The sequence below is a fragment of the Pipistrellus hanaki genome (assembly GCF_964339955.1).
Source record: "Pipistrellus hanaki genome assembly, chromosome: 16".
NCBI lineage: Eukaryota > Metazoa > Chordata > Mammalia > Chiroptera > Vespertilionidae > Pipistrellus > Pipistrellus hanaki.
In genome coordinates this window covers 4,012,402-4,032,540 of record NC_140518.1, presented here as the reverse complement: position 1 = coordinate 4,032,540, position 20,139 = coordinate 4,012,402, and the positions used below count along the sequence as shown (strand labels likewise).

Below are 20,139 nucleotides of genomic sequence, written 5' to 3'. Positions count from 1 at the left end.
CAGGCTATAGGGCTTCTTTATTGTTGCCTCGCGGTTTTAACAACTTCATGAAAAAAATATACAGCTCAGAATCTGGGACGGACCACCGTCGGGAGGGGGTTCAGGGGCAGGCAGCGGGGGCTGCACTACTGGGAACCGAGCACCCACGGGGCACCGGGGCCCGGAGCAGGTTAGTGTCTGAGTCAGGATCTGGCAGCAAACGGGAGGCTGGAGCGCCCCCCCCCCCCCCCCCCCCCCCGCTGGATCCTGCGGTAGCCGACACCCCTCCTCCCGCTCCCCCGTCCCCTTCCCCCATTGGCTGCCAGGGGACAGAGGCAGTGGGTCAGCCTGTTCCCAGGACAGAAAAGCCATCATCCGCTCACCCTGGGACTCACACCAGGCGCCTACGCAATCCCCTTGAGCAGGGTTAGAGGACACGGGCTGACATCTGTACTTCAGAGGAACACCAGTAACTGTTCCATGGGAGTGTGTTCCGCACGGCAAAGGGCACACTTAATACCCCAAAAAACAAAACAAAATAAAACAGCCCCACGATCCTTCTGTTTTGTTGCTACATCTGGCCGCCCTGGTACCTCTGCCCTCAGGGCCCCTGCCTCCGCAGCTGGCGAGAGGCCTGGGAAAGGGAGAAGCTGTGTGTGTGTGGAGGGGCAGAGAAGAGGGAATTACTAAGTCCCAAAACAAAAACTTTTACCCCCCCAGGGATGATATATTACTTAAAAAAAAAAAAAAAAGCCGTTTTCCAGAAATATCCTACTACACTGGACGCCTCCTGCCGTTCATACTATGGGGGGGGGGGGGGGCTGGCACGCAGACACGCACCCCATACCATTCTCAGTGGAGGTCGGACGCACGGAGTATAAACTGAAAGGGAGTTCCCTCTGATGGCAGATCCAGGGCTGCTCCGGAAGCTGCCCTCGGAGATGCCACCTGCCAGACAGAGCGGCAAAACCCCCAGGGGCTGCGGGGCCACAGCGGTCCCTGCCCGGTGTCCTCTGGCAGGCCCGTCCCCCAAAGGCTAGAAGCCCAGGGCTCCCGCCCCCGCCCCGCCCTCCCCCCCCCCCCCCCCCGGGGGAAGGGGCCGCAGGAGTGATCAGGGCTGTCAGTGCGGCTCTCCTCCAAGGCGCTCAGGCTTCATGTGCTGGGGCAGCGGGGAGGGGGAGGGGCCGGCCGTGCCCACCCCAGGCTCCGGTGACACACGTTTAAGGGGGAGGGGAGGTCACTGTGAGGCCACAGCAGGAACTCCAAGGGAGCCTGGGGGGAGGCAGGAGAGCCCTGTCCTTAGCCCTGGCCAAAGGTCGCCCCTGAGCCGACCTGCACCACGGCAGGTGGCAGGCGGGCAGCCAGGTGGGCATCTGGCAACCGTCGGAGGCCAACGTGAGGACACAGCCCCGTCCCACGGAGCGCAGGGAGGCCGGGCTGTGGACAGCGTCAGGCCCCAGGGCCAGCGCCCCAGTCCTCCCCGGGCCCCAGGCTCGGCCAGCGCCCCCCACCCAACCGTGAGGCCCAGGGTCCGTGGCCGAAGCCAGGCTCTTGGCTGCCCCCCTCAACGGGAAGGGGGTGGGCTGGAGGCAGGGAGATGGGGGGCCAGGGGCGTGGAGCCGCCTCCGCGGGTGGAGCCACTTCGGCCGGCCTCACACTCGGATCTCATCCTCCTCCTCCTCATCCATGAAGGAGAACTCCTTGTCGGGCTGCCTGGGGAGGGGGGCCCGGGCCTTCTCCGGCCCCTGGAAGGCGGGGCTGCGCTCCTCCAGGACGCTGGACGTGCAGCTGGACAGGGAGCTGCTGTCCCGCGTGGTGTGGCTGCCCAGGCTGCGGGCGGAGCCGGGACTCGGGGCGGCGGCCGCCCAGCCCTCGTCCTGCGGCGCCGGCGGGGGCTGCAGGGGCGAGTCCCGGCCGGCCTTGCCTTCCTGCCTGGATGGGAGAGGGGCCCCCGGCCCGGAGAGGGGGACCTTGGGGAGGCCGCCCGGCTCCTCCTCGTCACCGTGGTAACCGCCATCCTCCTCCTCCTCCTCCGGGTCCCACTCCTCCTTGTTCATGATGCTCAGGACGTCGCCCAGCATGGAGGGCCCCAGGTCGATGTGGAAGGACATGATGGACTCCGCGTGCTTCAGCCCGAAGCCGGCCTTGGGCACGACGGGCAGGTCCGTCAGGTCCCCGAAGGCCCGCTCGTCCAGGAGGGGGTCGAGGGCGTGGGGGGAGGCGGCCCCGTTCCGCGGCCGGGGCACCCCCTCCTCCCCGCCGCGGGCCGCCTCGGGGTCCCCCTCCCCGCCGCCCCCGCCGGCCTTCTTCACGGGGCTGGACGACAGGCTCTTGGGCAGCTTGCCGGCGCCCCGCTCGGCGGTCTCCTTCTCGTTCAGCTGGGGCAGGGACATGGCGTTCTTGACGAACAGGGCGGAGTCCCGCAGCGAGCCCAGCATGTCCCTCTGCTCCCGGTCCCCCCGGGTCACCGACTGCGACCGCTTGCTGCCCCGGAACTTGCGGGACAGGAGGCCGCGCTTGGAGGAGGAGGAGGAGGAGGAGGAGGGCGCGGCGGACGCCTGCTCGTCGGGGGGCTCGCCCTCCAGCTCCCCGGCCTTGCTGTGCAGGAAGGAGGTGTCCCCGAAGGCGTCCCCCGCCCGGCCCACGTGCATGGTGTGGCGGAAGTCGCCCAGCGGCGCGCTGATCATCTCGGCCGTGAGGTCCACGCGGGAGCGGCGCTTGGAGTGCACGGAGCTGGACACCAGCTGCTTGAGGATGGGCATGGTGCCCGGGGGCGGAGGCGGGGCCTCCGAGGCTGCAGGTGGGGCTGGCGTCTGTCTGTCAGGTGCAAGGCGTCCGTCAGAGGCGAGGTCCGGCGGGCGGAGGGGCCGGGGAGGACGGCCTCATGGAGCTGCGGGAGGAGAACAGCAGGAGAGGGTTAACCGGGGCTGGCCTCCTGCACAAAAGCCCATCTGCCAGCCGAGGGCGGTTATGCAAACCTCCAGCTCCCACCCCAGCCAAACCATAGGACGGGAGCCAGCAATCAAAGCCGTAACCCCGCCCTCCCTCTCCATCCACAGGTCCTCTGGGGTGGGACGGCTTTGCAGTTCAAGGTTTGGAGTTCAAGGGGCCACAGACACACATCCCCTGAAACCTGAGAGAGGGAGGGAGGGAGGGGGAGAGAGAGAGAGAGAGAGAGAGAGAGAGAGAGAGAGGAAGAGAGAGAGAGAGAGAGAGAGAGAGAGAGAGAGAGCGTGAGCAAGCACTTTCTTCCAAAGGACAATGCCGGCTCCCGCCCTCCACCCCTCCTCCGCCAGCCAGGGCGCTGACAGGGCCAACAGGACCGCATTCACTGGTGAGGAGGTGGAGGTGCGCCCCGATGCCACACGGCAGAGCAGGAAAGAGCCAGACGGAGCCCCGGACGCGGCTCCTCTGGGCAGAGACACGCGGGAAGTTCCTCCTGCCGTCTGACCTCGATCCCTGCGAAGTCAGTGGACGCCTCACCCTGAGTCACCGACCTCCCTCCGAGGAGGGAGAGGACGGGACAGGCCCCAGGGCGCTGCTGCCTGGCACCTCGGCCTCCGTGGGCGGCCGGCTCACTTTCTGAATCAGAACTGGGGTGGGGCTGCGGGATCCACAGAACCAGCTCCCCAGCCTGGCAGCCCTGCTTGGGTGTCCCTCAAAGGAGGATCCCGCCTGCGAAGTCTCCTCTTTGTCAAGGACCCACCCTCTGCCCCCGGGGGGAGGATCAAGACTGGGAGACTCTCTCCCAACTTCTTTAATCACTAGGGGTGCAAGGAGGCCGAACACCAGATGACCCAGGTCCCTGCGATCTGCGGAACAGCAGAGGGCCACGCGAAAGCATGAGGCACCACCTCCCAGGCAGCACCTGGCAAGCGTCAAGTTCAAGTTCAAGTTCAGTGTTGGAGCCAAACTGGCCCCTTTCTCTCAGGAGGGACCTGCCCCCCCAAATGCTAAACCCAGCAGCACAGGACTGAGCAGGGTGGGGATAGGCAGGCGCAGGGACTTAGCCAAGTATGTGGGTGAGGGGGTGCTGGGTCACCAGTCCTGCTAAGAGCACCCTCATTGCAGGCCCATCCTTCCCCATGCCAAGTTCAACCCGTGGGTGCCCCCCGAAATTCTTCCTCCCTTCCCACCTCCGCTACTGCCCCGAGCTAGGCCACCGCATCCCACCCGGCCCCTGACACCAGCCCCACAGGTCTCCCTACTGTGTCCCTTTCTAGTCCGTCAGCTAAAAATAAACCCTATCGGACTCCCCAGGCAGACCCCCTGGTCCAGCCATCAGTCACCACATGCCCACTCGATGCCACCGCTCACCGCTCCCCTACGCCCGCACTCTGCCCTGGCCCCCGAGCCCCTCTCCTGGGCTCCGGGACTGGACACGCGCAGTCCCCGCTGGGACGCGGTCACCTGGCTCGCCCAGCATCCTTCAGGGCTCCGCCGAGGTGCCACTTCCTCTGGGAGACCGTCCTTAGCCAGGTAGCGTCCTGCCCGCCTCCTCCCTCACCCCCAACCCCAAGCAGGCACCGTTATCCTGTCCCACCCCTGCTGGCTGGACTGCAACCTCCCGCTGGGCTGGGAGCTTCCAGAACGTTCCCACAGGACTGTTCACCGCCGGGCCCCCCCTCCCAGTGCACAGCACAGCTGGCCTCAAACACCTGCGGGAGGGCCCCGGCCTCCCCTCCCCAGCCCTGACTTTCTCCCTTTCGCCTTCCCAAGGCCAAGGACAGTGCTGGCTTTGCTTCCGCCGACAGCCGGGCTCCAGGCCCCCAGCCTGACCTCCCTGTGTCCTCTAACCCCGTCCCACGCTCTCCTCCGAGCCCAGCTGCTGAGGCCGGTCTCATGGCTCCCCCTGCAGCCAGAGCCCCTCCTCCCCGCAGGCAGTCACACTGCTGGCCACCCCAGCAGAGTTCTCCGAGGGATAAGCCAGGCCCCGGGGCAGCCCTGCGGCTGGCACAGGTGAGCTGGCTGGCTCAGAGCCGGGGCGGACCGTGCAGAAGGCCTTGACATGACCCAGTATGCCGGGCAGCTCTTCCTCCTCGCTCTCTTCTTCCTCCCTCCCAGCCCTAGGAAAAGCAGCTTCTCCTACCCTGCCCTGCCCGCCCCTCCGGCTGCCCACGCCCTGGGACCTGACCTCTAGGCAATTAGCCGGGAGCAGCCAGACCAGGGATGGGCAGACGCTTTCATTTTTATTCATGTCAGAGAGAAAGGGAGAGGGAGAGAGATAGAAACATCAATGATGAGAGAGAATCATTGATTGGCTGCCTTCTGCACGCCCCCTACTGGGGATTGAGAGCCCACAACCCACCCAGGCATGGAATCGAACCTGGGGCCCTTCAGTCCCCAGGCTGATGCTCTATCCACTGAGCCAAACCAGCTAGGGCTATGGAGGGCCAGACAGTTGAGATTTCAGCTCCGCGCCTAAGAGTGTCTTTGCCGTCGCCATGCAACTGTCCTCGCAGCAGGAAAGCAGCAGCGGACTCCACGTGAACAAAGGGCTGGCTGTGTCCCCATAAAACCTCATTTCCCACAATAAGCCACTGGCAGGGCTCGGCCTGGGGGGCCATCGCTGGCTGACCCCCTAAATTAGACACTCGAAGAGCCCTGGCCTTGGGGTCCTCCCCTCACCAGGGCTCCGGGCCAGAGCTCTTCCCACTCCCCCCAGGCCTCCGGGAGGCAGCATCCCGGTCAGCCGAGGAGCAGCCCTCCCACTTCCGCTGAGAGGGCGAAGTCCGGAGAGAGGAGGAGCCTGGTGCTCCCTGGGGAAAGTTCCAGTCTGACCCTGAAGCGGATTCCGGCCCCTGGAGCCCGGTCGTTCCTGGTGGCGGAGCGGTCCTGGGCGGTCCTGTGCTGGTAGGATGGTCAGCAACACCCCCAGGCCTCGACCTCATCGGATGCCAAAAGCATCGCTTCCCCAGCCGTGACAACCACAACGTCCCTGGAAATGCCGGGGGTCCCCTGGGGGGCAGCCTCACCCCTGGTGTTAAGAACTGCTGCCCGGAAGTGGGAACACGCAGGTGAAAATAAAGCAGGTGAACAAGCAGGAAGAGAGAGAGAGAGAGGGGCGGGCGGGACATAGAGAGTCAGGATGGCGGGCACAGGGACCGAGCGGCCTGAGTCCCATGAGGGCAGGAATCCCCAGACCCAGAAAGCAACTTGCAGCCTGTGGTTTCCGATCTCAAGTGCTTGTTGGAGAACAGAAGGGAAACCGCAGGCTCCGTGGCCGCCCGCAGGGACTGGGTATCCCGGCCACATGGCCACAGGACAGGGCTATGCAGCAGAGGGAGTGACGGGGCAGCAGGGAAACCCTAGACCAGCCGCGGGACACCCAGGGCCCTGCAGGGCCCCACCCCCTGAGAAGCCGGAGACAGGTCTGTGGCGTGAACAAATCCAACCACATCCAGCAGGAAAAGGACCCATGGCCCAGTGAGGGGCTGGGCTCTGCCACCTGGAGCTGCAGAGCAGACTGGCCAGGCCAGGCTTGAGGGCTGGTGGGAGCTCAGGGGGCTGTTCTAGGCCCCCGAGTGACAACTTCATCCTAAGCTTCTCACAGAAGGATTTGGGGGTGAGGAGATGAACACGGGTTCAAATACAGGCAGGTGGCCCGGGCCAGGCCTGGGGCCAGTTCAGGAGGCCTGGCGCCCTCCCTCCCCCACAAGGGGACCTGCCAAGGGAGCCGGGGTTCTGGGAGGGGGTGTGGCTCAGCGCCGTGACTCAGCTCTGGGGAAGTGGCTGAAATGGGCCTCAGAGGCCACGCCCCAGAGCCGGTCCTGGGCAGGACACCCCCACCCCACCCCTCCCCGGAAGCCACATCCCACTCTCCTGGCAGTGACCACGGCTCTCCGCCTCTCCCAGCCTCTGGTGGAACCAGATTCCTCTGCCCTCGGCCGCACTGACCACAGAACATTCCTTCAAGGCAGAAGCAGCTGAAGGCCAGGGCCCTGGTCAGTCCACTCAGTCCACACCCCGGGCTCCGCTCCAATCCCATCCGGGGAACAGAGACTCACCCCCCGGTCCTCCCATCTGCTTGGCCTGCAGTCGGTAGGCACACAGCAGGCCAAGTCCCTGGCAGCCTGGCCCGCACAGGATAGTCCTGGGCAGCCAAGCAGGCCTCCCACTCTGCAGCTGACCCACAGCTGACCCGCAGCTCACCCCGGAACACACAGTACACACGCTGACACCACTGCCTGCCCAGCCCCCTCCACCCGACATCCGCATCAGGCAGCCTGGCTGGACAGAAGGGGCCTCGGGCACGGCGTCATTCCTGGCTGGAATGACCGCAAGAGGCTTCATTCATTACTCTCTCTCTCTCTTTTTTTTTTTTTTTAAATAAGATCTTTGTATTGATTTCAAGAGGGAGGGAGCGAAACATCAATCGGCCGCCTCCTGCACGCCCCCTCCTGGGGATGGAGCTCACAAGCCTCCCATGTGCCCTGATGGGGAATCGAACGGTGACCTCCAGGTTCAGAGGTCGAGCCACACTGGCTGGGCCATTGGTTACTCTTTCTCTGTCTCTGCCTCGCTCTTTCCTGCTCCCTCTCTCATTTACTGCACACTCATCTATTTTCCCACACTGCTCTGGGCCCTGGAGACACAGCAGTGAAAAGAGGGCTGGCCATACCCCTGCCTTCCCTGAACAGTGTGCGTGTGGGGGGAGGGAGGGGGGAGGGAGCCAGGTTGTAAAAAGGCAAACAGAATGGCACCTCGCAGTCCTCACTGTCCAGACGGAAACAAGGTGATGGAGTGTGGGTGATGAAGAGGCACCTGTGAGCTGAGAACCGAAGGATGAGGAGGACCAGAGGCTGGTCCAGAACATTCGGTGGAAGGAACAGCATAGACAAAGGCTCAGATGTGGGAACAAGCTTGTGATGTTTGAGGAACAGACTGAACACCCAGGGCCCCAGGACCCAGGGCCTGCCTCTCCGTTAGCCAGGCAGCGCCTGGATGGAGGGCCGGGGTGGAAGCAGTTTCTAACGGGCAAGTCATCCAGGCTGCTTCTTCCTCTTTCTTTTTTTATATATATATTTTATTGACTTCAGAGAGCAAGGGAGACAGGGAGGGAGACAGAAACATCAATGATGAGCCGAAACCGGTTTGGCTCAGTGGTAGAGCGTCAGTCTGCGGACTGAAAGGTCCCAGGTTCGATTCCGGTCAGGGGCATGTACGTTGGTTGCGGGCACATCCCCAGGAGGGGGTGTGCAAGAGGCAGCTGGTCGATGTTTCTCTCTCATCGACGCTTCTGGCTCTCTATCTCTCTCCCTTCCTCTCTGTAAAAAATCAATAAAATATATTATAAAAAAAAAAAAAAAAAAGAAACATCAATGATGAGAGAGAATCATTGATTGGCCACCTCCTGCACACCCCACACAGGGGATCCAGCCTGCAACCCCGGCATATGCCCTGACTGGGAATCGAACCCTGACCTGGAATCGAACCCTGGTTCATAGGTTGACACTCAACCACTGAGCCACACCGGCTGGGCCCCTTTTTGAAGGCAGAGACACCGGGAGCTGTGAGGGCCCGGATGGAGGAGGAGAGAAAGGACAGACTCAAAGGGGACCCTGGCGCCCTTTTCCAGGGGCAGGTCTCGCCTGGTGGGCCATGGACCCTTCTCTCTGGGACAATCGACAAGCCACCACCAGGTAGAACATAACTCTGCCGGAGCGGGGAGGCATTCTGCTGCCAGGTCTGCCCGCTGAACAAAAGGGGGCTGTGCAAGAAACTGGGTAACACCGGCCACAACTCTAAGAGGCTAGACACTCGGGCTCTTGTCGCCAGGGAAAGAGCCGGCGCTTTCTGGAAAGCTCAGCAGCCTTTCCCTGGGAAGATAAGACGTCCGGGGCCGGCGGAAGAGTGTTTTATTCCACCCGCAGACAGGGCCGATGGCAGCCGCAAACGGCGAGCGGTGTGCGTGACCCCCCGGCCCACAGACCCACATCTCGCCCTCGCGAGGGACCCCGGGGGCTGTGCTGTGCTCTGGCTGACTGCAGTGCTTTGCAGAATTTTTAGCTCCTCCACATGCTCCGCCCCAAACCCTCGAGTTTGGAAGGGTCTGTTTGCACCTGAGCCCAAACTGCCACTATTTAAAAAACAAACAAACAAGCTCAGGACCGGAAATGATCACCATTATCCTCAATCCATGTCAGCGTCTCCTTAAAACACCTGGGCGTGGAGAGACTCAATGAAGGGACTTGCCCTAGATCTGTGGTCAGCAAACTTCGGATCGAGAGCCACATGCGGCTCTTTGGCCTCTTGAGTGTGGCTCTTCCACAAAATACCACGGCCTGGGCGAGTCTATGTTGAAGACGTGGCGTTAGAAGGAGTTTAAATTAAAAAAAAAAAAAATGTGGCTCTCCAAAGAAATGTCCATCTTTGTCCTGTTGCCGTTTGGCTCTGTGGGCTGATGAGTCTGCAGACCATTGCCCTAGGTCATGGGCGGATGCCAAGCCTGTGTTCGCACACCAGAGCGCTAGCCAGGCGAATAGCCGCAGCACATAAACAACCTGGCACACGTGATTCAACGTGTGTATAAACATACGACCCAGGCACACTTTCATTCTTACATGTTATTGATGTGTCTATTGTCCCTCCATGCATCAGTGAGTAAGGCTTCGTCTCCCCATTTTTGGGACCACCCCATGCCAGGCGACGTCTCTGAGTTCCGGTGTTTCCGTCCCGCATCCCAGTGGCTTTTCTTGCACACCCTCAGGGTGGGTGTTCATGACAGCATCCACCGCGTCAGGGGTAACCAGGGGGCTGAGGACACCCCCAAAAGAGCTCACTCCCCAACAACTGCTTCCCGACGCCTCAGCCGCCTCACCTGAGCAGGAGGTAACTCTCGGCCCCCACCCCGGAGACTGGCCCATGTCCAGTGACACGGAAGCTCTAAGCATGCGTGACCCGAGGGCGGATGCTGGCCCAGAGACCGTGGGCGGGTGAAGGCTCTGCTTCTGCGGCTTCCACAGGCCTGCTGGCGGCTGCAGGGAGCACAGGAAAGGGGAGAGGGCGGGGGTCACACAGGACAGCCAGCGCCCCCATGCTGCACGCCAGGCAGTTCTGGGACGTCGTAAATGCATGCCCCCGTTTTACAGGAGGGAAACTGAGGCTCAGCTGGGGTGACCTCCCTCACTCAGTCCCCCAGCTACGAGACGGTAATCTGAGCCCTTTTCTGCTGGCCCTGGAAACACGTCCTTTTCCTGCAGGAGGGCACCCGGCTCCGGCCTATTCAATGGCCACCGTCGAGCAGGTGCACACAGAGGGAGGGGGTGCTCCAGGCTCCGACGGGCAGCTCCTGGCCTGGACCTCATCCCAGCTTCCTGCTCTGAGAGCCTCCCGGCCCGGAAGCAGCGGCCTGGGCTTCCCCGCCTGGGGAGGAGCCGGCTTGGCCCACGGCCGCTCTTCCAGTGTTTTCCATGCCTGTCCCGCTCAAGTTGCCAGCCTGTGTCACTTGGTACTTCCACCTGCCAAGACCAAAACCCTAGCCCAAACGCTCTCCCGAAAATCTCCCAACCCTGGTGCCCCACGCACGCTCCAGCCTCCCTGCCTGCCTGCCCATCCAGACCTGGCCCCTTGGCCCAGGGGCGGCCCTGGCCCGTCACACTCGGGCACATCCCACTTCCCGGAGAAAAACAAGCATTCCCGGCTCCCGTGCCTCTTCCTGGAAGAAAAGGAAAGTGGACGAGGCCCTGGTTTCACTGCCTGCTTCCCACTGCGGCTCACACACACTCCGCGGCTCACACACACTCCGCGGCTCACACACACTCCGCGGCTCACACACACTCCGCGGCTCACACACACTCCCCAGCTCACACACACTCCACGGCAGGGATGGTGGGAGGCAGGACCCAGGGGTGTGACTGGGGAGGCTGTGACCTGTCCTGGGTCATCAGGGCACTAGGCTCTGGTCTGGCGAGGCTCTGAGGATGCGCTGCCCAGGGAAGAAAGAAGCAGTCCAGGCCAGACCGTCTCAGCGACTTCCACTCTCCGCCGCCTCTCTAGAGGTTATTAAATAATTTACTCCTTCTGTCCGACATGGCAGCCCCGGCCTGATGTGGCTCAAGAGCACTCAGAAGGTGGCCAGGCCAAACTGACACGTGCAGAGGGGCACACACTAGACCTCAAAGACTTATACTAAAACGGGAATGTGAAACAGCTCGTTCACATTTTTTATATGGATTACACATTAAAATGGTAATGTCTATAATAATAAAAGTGTAATATGCTAATTAGACTGGGTGGCCAAACAGCGGAACGGACGTCCAGAAGATCCTCAGGGCGAAGCTGGGCTGCGAGGGCCGGGCCCCTTGCACAAAATTCGTGCGTCTGGCCTCTAGTTTGGAACACATCAGGTTACATAAAATGTTCAAGTCACCTATTTTGTCTTACTTTTTATGCAGCTGTTAAGAATGTCAGCTCCCCAAGGGGCTTGCAGGATCCTTCGATGGCGGAGTGCCGATTTAGACATTCCCCCCCTTTTATGGGACAAGCAGGGCCCCCCCTGCAGATGAATGAAGAAAGCCAGCCACTGTTTACATTTGGGTGGAAATATGCACATGTTGGTAAATCATGTTACAGTGTTTGAGATTGGATCCCAAGAGCCTGAATTTTACATCCAGCGGCCCCGGACGACTGCCAGGTTGTTTCCTTTGTGTTTGGACTCTGTAACAAAAATCCTTCCAGCTAAGTCTGCCCAAGTCCTTCACCACTTCCGGAGGACGCATTCTTCCAAGCGAGTAGAATTACTTTGGTTTCTTCTTGTTTGACTTGTTCCCCAGAAGGTTTTACCAAGTTACAGTCTCACTAACATGGGATGGACACAATCACCGCCACCCTCACTTGTAATTTGCATTTCTTTGTTTACTAATGAAGGTAAGGATCGCTTTAAAGAATTGATTTTAGCGAGAGAGAAAGGGAGAAAAGAACATCTATTCGAGAGAGAGAGAGAGAGAGAGAGAGAGAGAGAGAGAGAGAGAGAGAGAGATACATAGATACATTGCCTCCCTATGTGCCCTGACCGGGGATCGAACCTGCAACCTTTCGTTGTACAGGATGATGCTCCAACCACTGAGCAACACCAGCCAGGGCAAGCTACTTCAATTTCTGACTGTCATATTTTGCAAGAATGTCGGCACATCTACCACCCACCCACTTACAGATGGTGATTTGGCTGTTTTCCTTCCCAGAGAGTGCTTATTTATTTTCGCACAGTCAAATCTGTGTTATGGTCTCTGGCTTTAATCTTTTTTTAAAATATATATTTTATTGATTTTTTTACAGAGAGGAAGGGAGAGGGACAGAGAGCTAGAAACATTGATGAGAGAGAGAGAAACATCAACTAGCTGCCTCTTGCACACCCCCCACTGGGGATGTGCCCACAACTAATGTATAATACATACCCTTGACCGGAATCGAACCTGGGACCTTTCAGTCCTCAGACGGACGCTCTATCCACTGAGCCAAACCGGTTTTGGCTGGCTTTAATATCTTGAAGCAAAGACCCCCCCCCCCCCCGCCCCACTCCCAACTTTATGAAAATATTCACTTCTAAAAACAGTCTAGAATGTAGACACCAAACTAGAGATGCCTGTGGCTTATAAAATTGTGGGTGGTTTAAAATTTAAAAAAAAAATTAAATGTAACAATAAAGTAATGTTACCGATCCTTTATAGAATTGTTATATGAGTTAAGTTTGGGGTGTGAAATTCTTTTTATCTGGTAGGGTAATGCTCCCACCTTTAACATGTTTCTAGAAATTTCTTGGCTTTGCTATTCCAAGATGGACTTTAGAAATAGGTCATTAAGTTCCAAAAGAAATCCTGATGGGATTACAATGGAATTGTAAGGAAGCCATAAATTACATTGGGAAGAACCGGCCTTCGCACAACCTCAAGTCCTCCCACCCCTCTGCTCAGACCTTCCCCGTTAAACTTTGTGGGTTTTCCTCCTCCGAGGCTCACACATTTCTTGTCATGTTTATTCTGGCTTATTTTATGGTCTCTTGTTGTGAATGGGTTTTGCATCCTCCCTCCCCTTAGCGTTCCACTTTTCTTTTTTAATCCTCCCCTGAGGAGAGAGGTTCAGGGAGAGAGAAAGAGAAACATTGATCGAAACATTGATCGGTCACCTCCCACAGGCACCCTGACCGGGAATCGAACCCGTGACCTTTCCATGTGCCGGACGGGACGACCCTCCAACCTAGCCACAACTGCCAGGGCTCTAATCAACGTGACAATTATCCTCTGCAACTCACAGCGCCTCTGCCCCCGCTGCTCCTCATCCTTAAACTGTTATATTTGCTACAATTGCGGAAACAATGTTGAATAATACCACTGACAGGGACCATCTCTAGAGGTTCAGGCATTGGAAGGGATAATCTGAACTTCATTCTTCAAGACAGTAGCCACGAGCCACTCCGTATTTTTATAGCATTTCATTGTACTCATTTTAAATGTAAAAACGGATGCTTGACTGAGTAAGTGGAAATCCCAAGTGTGTTTAAAACTGCTTGAGATTGTGAATCTACTTTTCCAAGGGGAACATTTTGGGGACTCCAAGTTCTGACTGCCTGTGAAACTGAGCATCCAAAACTGAGATGCGCTGAGGGGTATACAACACACACTGGATATGGAAGCCTCTGTGTGAAGACGTAAAGTAAATTATCTTATTAATATTTTTTCTGGTGACACGGTGCAATGACAATACTTTGGATGCATGAGGCGAAATGACACATTCAAGTTCATCTCCCGTCGGTAGTTCTTAAGGTAGGAAATGAGAGCTGGGGAAAAACACCTCCCAGAGGCGCTCTCAGAGCTGCCCAGATGGGGTGCGGAGAACCCCCCTCTGGGAGATGGCATCCTGGACCCTTCCCCTGGACCCCGGGTGGACACGCCCTCCCCACTCCCCCCACAGGTCTTGGAACTAAGTCACCGAGCTTGGACTCTGCACCAAGCCCCATTTTGATTAGACTGCCTTTTAAAAAGTTTACAAAACACACTGTCTTGGCATTTGAAAGACTTTATCTCTTGTATGTTCTTCCAAACATTTCCGCGGAGTTCTTACCGTCGCCCCCATCCCACACCTAAGAAAGCGGAGGCTTGGGGTTCAGGGATGTGCCCTGGTCACAGGGCTGCGGAGGGCAGAGCAGGGAGTCCAGGTCGCCCCATTCTGACCTCTGGGCCTTTTCTCCGTCCCCCGTATCTGGGGAATCAGGAGGTCACAGCATGGGGCCCAGGCCTCGGAGGTCTGTTGGAGGGTACAGCTGCGTGAACACCCACAGGACGCACAGTTTTGCACAGAATTTCAGGTGAAAATCTCTCTGGTCTGCTCACCCCATGCCTCACCGTTCCAGGGAAAGTACAGAAAAGTCCTGGGACCTACAGATCACCCCTCCCCCCCCCGGAACTCCTCCAGGGCTGGGAATGGGCCCCTCTCCCCGCTGTTCCTTCACCCCTGTCCCTGCCTCCACCTCCCTCCTCACCCCGGAGCCCGGGCTGTGGGCCTGGGGGCGGTGAGAGCAGCGGGAGGGGGGTGGGGGGGCGGGGGCTGGCTCGGAAGGGAAGGGAAAGGAGCGAGCCAAGACCTGGGAGTGACAGGAAGCAACAAACCAGGAGCCAGGCCAATGAAGAGCCAGTGACTCAAGGACATTTGCAACTTCGCTTGTTTACAGGGCTCTTCCTGGAGAGGCATTCTCCCGCCGCCCCCCCCCCCCCCCCCCCCCCCCCCCCCCCCCCCCCCCCCCGGCCTCCAGAGGGGCAGCCAGGAGCCGGGAAGGCTGCCCGGTGCTGCCTCCGGCCTCCGGTCTCCGGTCTCCTCGCAGCTGGGGCTCCCTCCGCTGGGAGTGGCCCGGCTCCCCTCGGCCCCGGGGCCTCAGGAGGAAGCGGCCGGGCTTGAAATCGGATCTGCCAGGCCCGGCCGGTTTCACTTCGCTTCTCCTGAGACCCAGTGCTCAGCTGAGGAGCCGGGACTAAAAGGACACTCTGGGGCCTCCAGGGGGAGGCGGGCGGCCTGCACTCTCCCCAGAGCCGGAGGTCTCGGTCCTGCCAGAGCATATAGTGGGGCAGGGGGAAGGGGAGGGGGTGGGGGCCTGAGGAGTCAGACCCCCGGGGTTCCTGGAGCTGGCTCAGCCACCGTGGGCATGGTGCCTCCGTTTCCTCATCAGCTTTCAAAGGGACCGGTGACATGCTGAATGTCGGAGCCTTACTGGGAGGATTAAGTAAACTCATGTCCGCCAAGCCCTCAGCACCCCGAGAACAAGGGCCGTGGCGCTGGGTCGCACGCCCTCTCGGCCGCTGCCCTGCGTGAACCCCTTGAAGAGTAGGAGGAAAATCCCAGCATCCCCAGCGACACTCTGGCCACTGTCACTCGCTAAGTTCAAAGAGGACACGTCATTGACCTGGGACACGCACTTCCACTGTTGCCTGAGGACACTAAGCCAGTCTCCAGGGCTGACCCCTTTCCAAGTCCATGGGGGCCCCCAGGATGAACAGGGGGGGAGGGGGGTGCTCCAAACTTCTGGAGCCCAGTGCAGACGGCAGCCCCTCTGGCTCCCTCCTCCCCTCTTCACCTGTCACCTTCCAGGAAGCAGGGCGGTGCAGGGGCTCATTCTTAACCTCTGTCTGGCTTCAGTTTGACCAGGATAAATGAGGGGGAGGTGGGAAGAGAGTTCTCCTCCGTAACTCAGGATTTCGGGGGGCCCGTGGGTGCTACTACCAGCAACAAATAATGCACAAATAATAAAAAACAATGCACGCTCAACCCCCCGACAAAACACAGCCTTGTCCCTTGGACCTAACCGGGTTCTCACTACCGGTGTCTGTAAGTTTTACTGCCAGCCAGCCAGCCATCCCTCGGGGTTCTCTGTGCTCTCAGCCTCTCTACCTCCGTTATTTGAGTGTGCTCCTGCTGGGGAAGGGGAGCACCAGTCCCCTTTGGATGCGTCAGGACCTAGGCAACATTCTTTTAAAATATATATATATATAATATAAAATTGATTTCAGAGAAGAAGGGAGAGGGAGGGAGAGAGAGAGAGAAACATCACTGATGAGAGAGAATCTTTGAGGGGCTGCCTCCTGCACGCCCCCTACTGGGGATCGAGCCCACCACCTGGGCGTGTGGCCTTGACCACAATTGAAACCAGGACCTTTCAGTCGGCAGGCCGATGCTCTATCCACTGAGCCAAACCAGCTAGGGCCCCAGGCCACATTCTAAGGAACTGCTGGGTGGAGTACCACCAGAGCCCTATGCCCAGCAGAGGAGGGCCCTGGATGCCAGAGCACCCACCCTGGCCTGGAGCCCCAAGCTGCAGGCTGGCAGGGCCTGGGGGAATGTCCTCCCTCCTCACTGGAAGGAGGCCCAGGGCTCCCCAAGAAGCTGTTTTCAGGATGTGGCTCGGGGACACAGCGGGGACTGGGGGACGAGGGAAGGGGGGACCAAAGGCTAAGCTTCCTTCACAGGCGCTGCGAGCAGAGAAGGGCCACGTCCAACCACACACACACACACACACACACACACACACACACACGCACACACGTCCCTGTGCAGAGAGGGCTGGGGGAGTCCCGCCTGGCTCTGGCCTTCAGGGCCTCCACCAGGAGCTCCAGGGCCTGGCTCCTTGTCCCAAGGTCGGAGAAGAGCTTCCGGAACACAGGTCAGGAGACCTGAGCAGGGTCAGTGCTCTCGGCTCCCAGGGTACAGTTGCTCAACCCCATCCCTCCGCCCAAGCCTTATCTCTGGCATCGGCCCAGATCCTGTTCCTCCGAGGGACAGACGCCTCCCTCCCCCACCAGGGACCGGCTCCTGGGAGCCGTGGGAAGTCCGGCCAAGGAGGCTGGGGCCACTGCCCAGCAGCAACCCTGGGCGCTCTGGCCTGGGCGCCTCCCCTCCCAACCTAGTCAAAGGGGAGAGAGGGGGAGGGGGTGGGGGGAAAGGAGGGAGAGAGAGAGAGAGAGAGACTGAGACTGCTAACACCTTGCCTGCCACACCTAGGCACAGCCTGTCCTGGCCACAGAAATCAACCAGCCACTCCAACTGGTGGGACTCCCTGAGCCAGAGCCAGAGCCAAACCCAAGGCGCTTCTGGGAAAGCCCCCGGTGGGAGGTGTCAGGAAGGGTCTCAGATCCTCTCTTCCCAGGTCAACATCTGCCTGTGCTCCCTCTGCTCCACTTTGTAGATAACTCATCTGTGCGGGCATCTCTGGCTGGATCTGGACATCAGCGAGTGAGTGTGAGAGAAAGGAGGGGGAAAGGCAGAAACCCCGGAAAATGGAAGGCGCACGCTCCAAGGAGAGGCCGCAGCTCGCCGAGAGAACAGGAGCATGGGGCCATGAGTGGCCAGGGCCCATGCATTCAGGGGTATCTGAGGAGCTGGGACTCCCCCCAAACTCCACCTCCTGAGAGCAGGCTCATGTTTTTATACCGAACCCCCCCCCCCCCAACCCTGGAAAGACCAGGAGAAGGAGCTTGGGTGCCTCCCCAGGTGCCCGGAACCCCTTTGTGGGTGGGAAGGAGCAGCTGCCCTCAAGGAGGAGGGCCGGAGTGAAGTCCAAGTTGGGAGGAGACAAACCCTCTAATCTCTGGTCACATGCGGTTCACAGGGCAGCGGGAGAAAGCTGGGACCCACGGCACCCTCACACCCCCACCCCACACCCCCAGCAGGGTCCTGGCTACCCCCCCCCCCCCCCAAGGACGGAGCTGCACCGGGGCCTGCAGATGCCGCCTTTATTGTTTGGGGCTGAGCCCTGCCCTGGCCCCACACACCCCCCTTTGCAGGGGGGGAACCCACAGCGCAGCTCCCCTTTCCTTTGTGCCCTGTTCTTTGTTCTCTTAAAATCCAGTCCACCCTGGCGGTGGTCCCCTCCTCCACCCCGGCCTCGGAGGGGGGCGGGGGGCGGGCGATACTGGAAACCCAGGCCGTGCGAAGTTGCTTTGCGGGAGGCCCTCCTGCAGCGGGCCGGCCGCTCATTGTCTGCCCGGGCTGAATGGGGACGGCCCGCTCTGGGCCAGATGGCTGCCAGGCGGGGGAAAGGATGGGGGGCCGTCTCCCCAGCACCCCAAACCCTCTGGGGAGGAGCGGGGGCCTCACAGCTCAGGGACCCCCTTTCTCCACCCAGAGGCGCAGACACGGGGGCGAAGCGCGGGCCCCGGGGCCGCCGGCGGAGGCCGTGGGAGCCGGTCAGATTGCAAGGGGCGACGACCAGAGAAGAAAAAGCATTGTGCTCCCCGCCCCCCCTCATTCCCCCCGGGGAGAGAGAAAACTTCCAGAGCCCGGGCTGCAGGCTCTCCCCAGGAAACACCAGGAATCTGGTTCGAGTTAGCGGAGGGCACCCCTCCCCCCGCCCCGCCCCGTCGCACGCACACCCCGGGCTCCGGCCCCCCGCTCCCCGCTCCCGGCTCCCACCAGCGCCCCGGGCCCGGGGCGGCCCCCGGCGGCGGCCCAGCCTGCGGGACAGCTGGGGGGGCGCCCCCAGGGCAGGGGACCGTTTTGTACCCCCCACCCCCGGCGGGGGGCGCTCTGGGGAGGGGGCGGGGCCAGAGGCGCCCCAGCGCGGCTCCAGCGCCCCAAGCCGGAGATTAAGCCATTAGCGGCCGCTCCCGGCCGCCGCCCGCCGGGAGCGCCGTGCCCGGAGCCGCCGGGAGCGCCGTGCCCGGAGCCGCCGGCGCGCCGGTCCCCCGCGGAGCGCCCTCCCGGGCCCGGCCCCACCCTGCCGGCCTCTCCCGCCTCCGCTTCCCGGCCTTTCGGAGGAGGCTGGCGGGGAAGGAGGCGGGAGAGTGTTCTCGGGCATTCCCTTCCAGGCAGTTCCTGCCCCCCTTCCACCTTCCGGCTTTCCCCCCTGCCCCCACGGCACTGCGGTGTGGGTACGAGTGAGAGCGCGCACGCCTCCGCCACGGCGGGCGGATAATCGGCTTTTTATTCACCGAGAACTCGGGGCGCACACACGCCCCCCTCGGGGAGCCCGCAGGCTGCGCGCCGCTGGTGCCGACACACACCCCGCGCGGGCCCCCATCCCGTCCCACCGCACCCCCATCCCATCCCACCGCACCCTCATCCCATCCCACCGCACCCTCATCCCCACCCCATCCTACCCACCGCGCTCCGGCCGGGCCGGGGAGCCCCGATCTGCGGAGAGGAGATCGCCCAGCTCTCCGCCACCCCGTCTTCTCCCCGCCAAACCCCGCTCGGCTCGGACACGGGGAGCCAGGCTCCCGGCCCCGGCCCCGGCCCCGCCACCCACGACCGGGCGCCGGGAGGAACGGCGGCGCGGAGGAAGAGGGGGTCTCGGGGCCCTGGCCCCCGCCCCCCGCCCCCGATCGCGGCTTTCTGTCCCCCCAGGAGGGTCCGAGACCCCCCGCCCCTCCACGCGGAGCGCCCCGGGGTCTCGCGGGGCGCAGTGTCCGCCGCGGCCGCCTACCTGGGTCCCCGGGGAGGCGAGCGCGCGGCGGGCTCCGCGGGGCTGTGCGCTGGGCGGGCTCCGCGAGGCGCGGGGACAGCCGGCCCATGTCCGCGCCGCGGCGTCTCCCTCGCTCCCGCCCGCCCTCCCGGCCGCCAGGCCCGGCCGCGGGGACACGCCCCTCCCAGGCCCCGCCCGCGCCCCGCCCGCCTCCGCGCCAACGACCACGCGGCGCCGCCGCAGCCAATGGCCTCGGGGAGCCTCAGCCCGGCCGCCCGGCCTCCGCCGTTCAAATCTGGGAGCCGGAGCCTCTCGGAGCTCGAGGGGGGCGGCCCGGGCGGGGGCCTGGCCTTGGGGGGAGTGGGGTTCGGAGTAGGGGGCCCCCTCCTCGCTGCGCTCCCGGACCCAGTACCATCTGGGGCGCGCTGAGCCCCCCCCCCCCCCCCGCCCGGGGACCTCCCGAGGCTCTTCGGAGCAGCGACCAGACACCCAAAGCCCCCTCTGCTCGCCCCTGGGCCCGGGACCGGCGGGAGATGAGGCCCCGGGCGCCGTCTGGATCTCTGACTCCGTCCCAGACGCACTGGAAACCGGAGGGCCCAGGGGCCTGGCCGGGGGCGGGGTGTGAGGGGGCTGTCGGCAAGGGGCCGGCCTTTGATCTCCCTGCCTTTCCTGCTGCCCTTTGCCTGAAGGTCTGCCGAGGCCAAGTTCTCCCAAGGAAACTTCCTTAAGTCTATTTTTTTAAAACTGGTTTCAGAGAGGAAGGGAGAAGAGAGGAT

At 61.6% G+C, this 20,139-nt stretch overlaps 1 protein-coding gene across 1 annotated transcript; it reads right to left on the bottom strand.

The window, feature by feature from the left end:
* On the bottom strand, nt 1–19,522 carry CDC42EP4 (CDC42 effector protein 4). The gene is made up of 2 exons (XM_084862150.1): nt 19,385–19,522; nt 1–2,869 (listed from the first exon to the last, which is right to left on the bottom strand). The coding sequence occupies exon 2, from the start codon at nt 2,739–2,741 to the stop codon at nt 1,632–1,634; it is 1,110 nt and encodes a 369-aa protein (XP_084718276.1). The 5' UTR covers nt 2,742–2,869; nt 19,385–19,522; the 3' UTR covers nt 1–1,631.
* Between the last annotated feature and the right edge of the window lie 617 nt (nt 19,523–20,139).

Coding starts and splice junctions, on each gene's coding strand:
- CDC42EP4 (XM_084862150.1), bottom strand. CDS start 2,741: ATGCCCATCCTCAAGCAGCTGGTGTCCAGCTCCGTGCACTCCAAGCGC.